Source organism: Clupea harengus, chromosome 11 (assembly GCF_900700415.2).
Source record: "Clupea harengus chromosome 11, Ch_v2.0.2, whole genome shotgun sequence".
NCBI classification, from domain to species: Eukaryota; Metazoa; Chordata; class Actinopteri; order Clupeiformes; family Clupeidae; genus Clupea; species Clupea harengus.
Genome location: NC_045162.1, coordinates 9,533,583 through 9,536,082, shown reverse-complemented (window position 1 = coordinate 9,536,082; position 2,500 = coordinate 9,533,583). Strand labels below are relative to the sequence as shown.

Sequence of the window (2,500 nt, the reverse complement as noted above, 5' to 3'; positions counted from 1 at the left end):
CCTCCCTCGGCATCAGCTGGAGAGAGGAGGACAGTTAGAGACACCACACCGGTACAGGACATATAGATACACCACACCGGTACAGGACAGAGACACCACACCGGTACAGGACAGAGACACCACACCGGTACAGGACAGTTAGAGACACCACACCGGTACAGGACAGTTAGAGACACCACACCGGTACAGGACAGTTAGAGACACCACACCGGTACAGGACAGTTAGAGACACCACACCGGTACAGGACAGTTAGAGACACCACACCGGTACAGGACAGTTAGAGACACCACACCGGTACAAGACAGAGACACCACACCGGTACAGGACAGTTAGAGACACCACACCGGTACAGGACAGTTAGAGACACCACACCGGTACAGGACAGTTAGAGACACCACACCGGTACAGGACAGTTAGAGACATATAGAGACACCACACCGGTACAGGACAGTTAGAGACACCACACCGGTACAGGACAGTTAGAGACACCACACCGGTACAGGACAGTTAGAGACACCACACCGGTACAGGACAGTTAGAGACATATAGAGACACCACACCGGTACAGGACAGTTAGAGACATATAGAGACACCACACCGGTACAGGACAGTTAGAGACATATAGAGACACCACACCGGTACAGAAAGAACAAAACAACAGGATGGCCGAGGAGGCATCCCATGCTTCTGTGTGCACTGAGTCATATCCACATGACTTGTAGATAAGGCTAAGAATAACTTACATCCATACATCACAAAAAAAAATGTCACCGTTTTTACAAGCAAGCTAATTCAAATCAACATGGTGGATTCCCAAGCATTCACCTTAAAATTAACTTAACTGCTGAAAACCACTACACAGTGCACACGGTCCACAGTCAGTTAAGGGTTGACACAGAGAGAGGCTATAATAGAGCGCTACTGTTTAAAACAGCCAGCACACCACCAATAACCAATCAATTTCACCACATCACAGCTACCACAAGCGGACGACAATCAATACCTTCCTAATACTGAGTGCACCATGCTCGACGCAACATTTTCTGCACCAATGATACTACAACAGCAGCAATCAATGGCAATCTTTCCTGATAATACACCATAGAGGACTCTAATCCTAAATCCATGGTGCTGATAAAGGTTTTAACACGAGCCAGCTGTGAGGCATCACAAGCCTCAGACAAGGTCTGTCTGAGGCCTCGGGCATGGTGATGCTCATCAACAGTGTTCACATGGACACACACACACACACACACACACACACACACACACACACACACACAGACACATTTAACAGCGCACAACATCAAATAAGGGTGACGGAGACAGAAATCTTAACCTTCCACATGGGACCATCAATTTCGTTTCATTAAATGTCACTCTCAGATGTAGCCCTTAGACAGCAGAGTGCCGACAGCGAGTGGTCTGAACATCCTTTGTTGTATTTAAGTAAAGGCTGTCTCATAAAAGTAAAATATGTAGAGGAAATTGAGAGACAGAGAGAGAGAGAGACAGAGGGAAACGGAGAGAGAGAGGCAGAGAGAGAGAGAGAGACGGAGAGAGAGACAGAGAGAAAGATAGAGAGAGACGGAGAGAGAGCTACAGAGAGAGAGAGAGGGACTAGTCATGGGCTTTCAGCTGGATGTGTGTCCTGACCTCTCCTGCCATGAACTGGCCGAACCCAGGAGGGAACGTGAGGGTGGCGATAACCAGCGTCACAACGCTCGGGTAAATCAACCGACTAGAGAAAACAAACAAACAAACAAGAAAAACAAAAACATTCAGTCAGCACAAAATTGTGATAACAGGGCTAATAGTATAAGGCTGTTACTATGCCATTACACAAAGTTATAACAGATATAATGGATTTGTAATAATGTAACAGCCTTCAGTTCCCATACTGTTTTTACACAATATTCATTCTCACGGAGTAGAATTATGTAAAACTGTACTTTATTATAAATAATACTTGGGTTGTAATTGTATTATGACTGTAAGTATTATGCATTAATGTTCTGTGCTTTATTCGTTGTTGGGGTATTTGTAAGAAGGCTATGAAGATGTTGAGTGATGACAGAACTCACTGTCTGGTCAGGAATCGTGTGAGTGCCGTTTGCCTCCGCATCACCAGGACAACCTGTCTATTCAGATACACAAAGAACGCCCCAAGAAACCCACACGAGATCCTATAAAGAGAGAGACAAACCACACACACACACACACACACACACACACACACACACACACACACACACACACACACACACACACACCCACACACACACACACACACACACACACACACACACACACACACACACACACACACAACAAAGAAACACACACAAATGAAAGAGGTATTTCAAACTGCCTGTATCACAAAATTTGCACTCACCAATAACTGACTTCATTACTGAGGAGAGTGTGGATTATAAAAGCTTGTTAACATAGTAGCCAGTGAGTGATGGTGTGTTCAGGCAGGTTATTATGGGCCCAGAG

At 45.5% G+C, this 2,500-nt stretch overlaps 1 protein-coding gene across 1 annotated transcript in view; it reads right to left on the bottom strand.

The window, feature by feature from the left end:
- Nucleotides 1-2,500, bottom strand: part of clcn1b (chloride channel, voltage-sensitive 1b) — a 27,476-nt gene that overhangs the window by 10,919 nt on the left and 14,057 nt on the right. Inside the window, exons 10-12 of the mRNA XM_031575830.2 lie at nt 2,086-2,187; nt 1,658-1,742; nt 1-16 (exon numbers count right to left, since the gene is read on the bottom strand). The exon at nt 1-16 is cut by the window's left edge and continues 140 nt beyond it. Of these exons, the coding sequence (XP_031431690.1) occupies nt 1-16; nt 1,658-1,742; nt 2,086-2,187 (203 nt within the window). The remainder of the gene's footprint in view (nt 17-1,657; nt 1,743-2,085; nt 2,188-2,500) is intronic.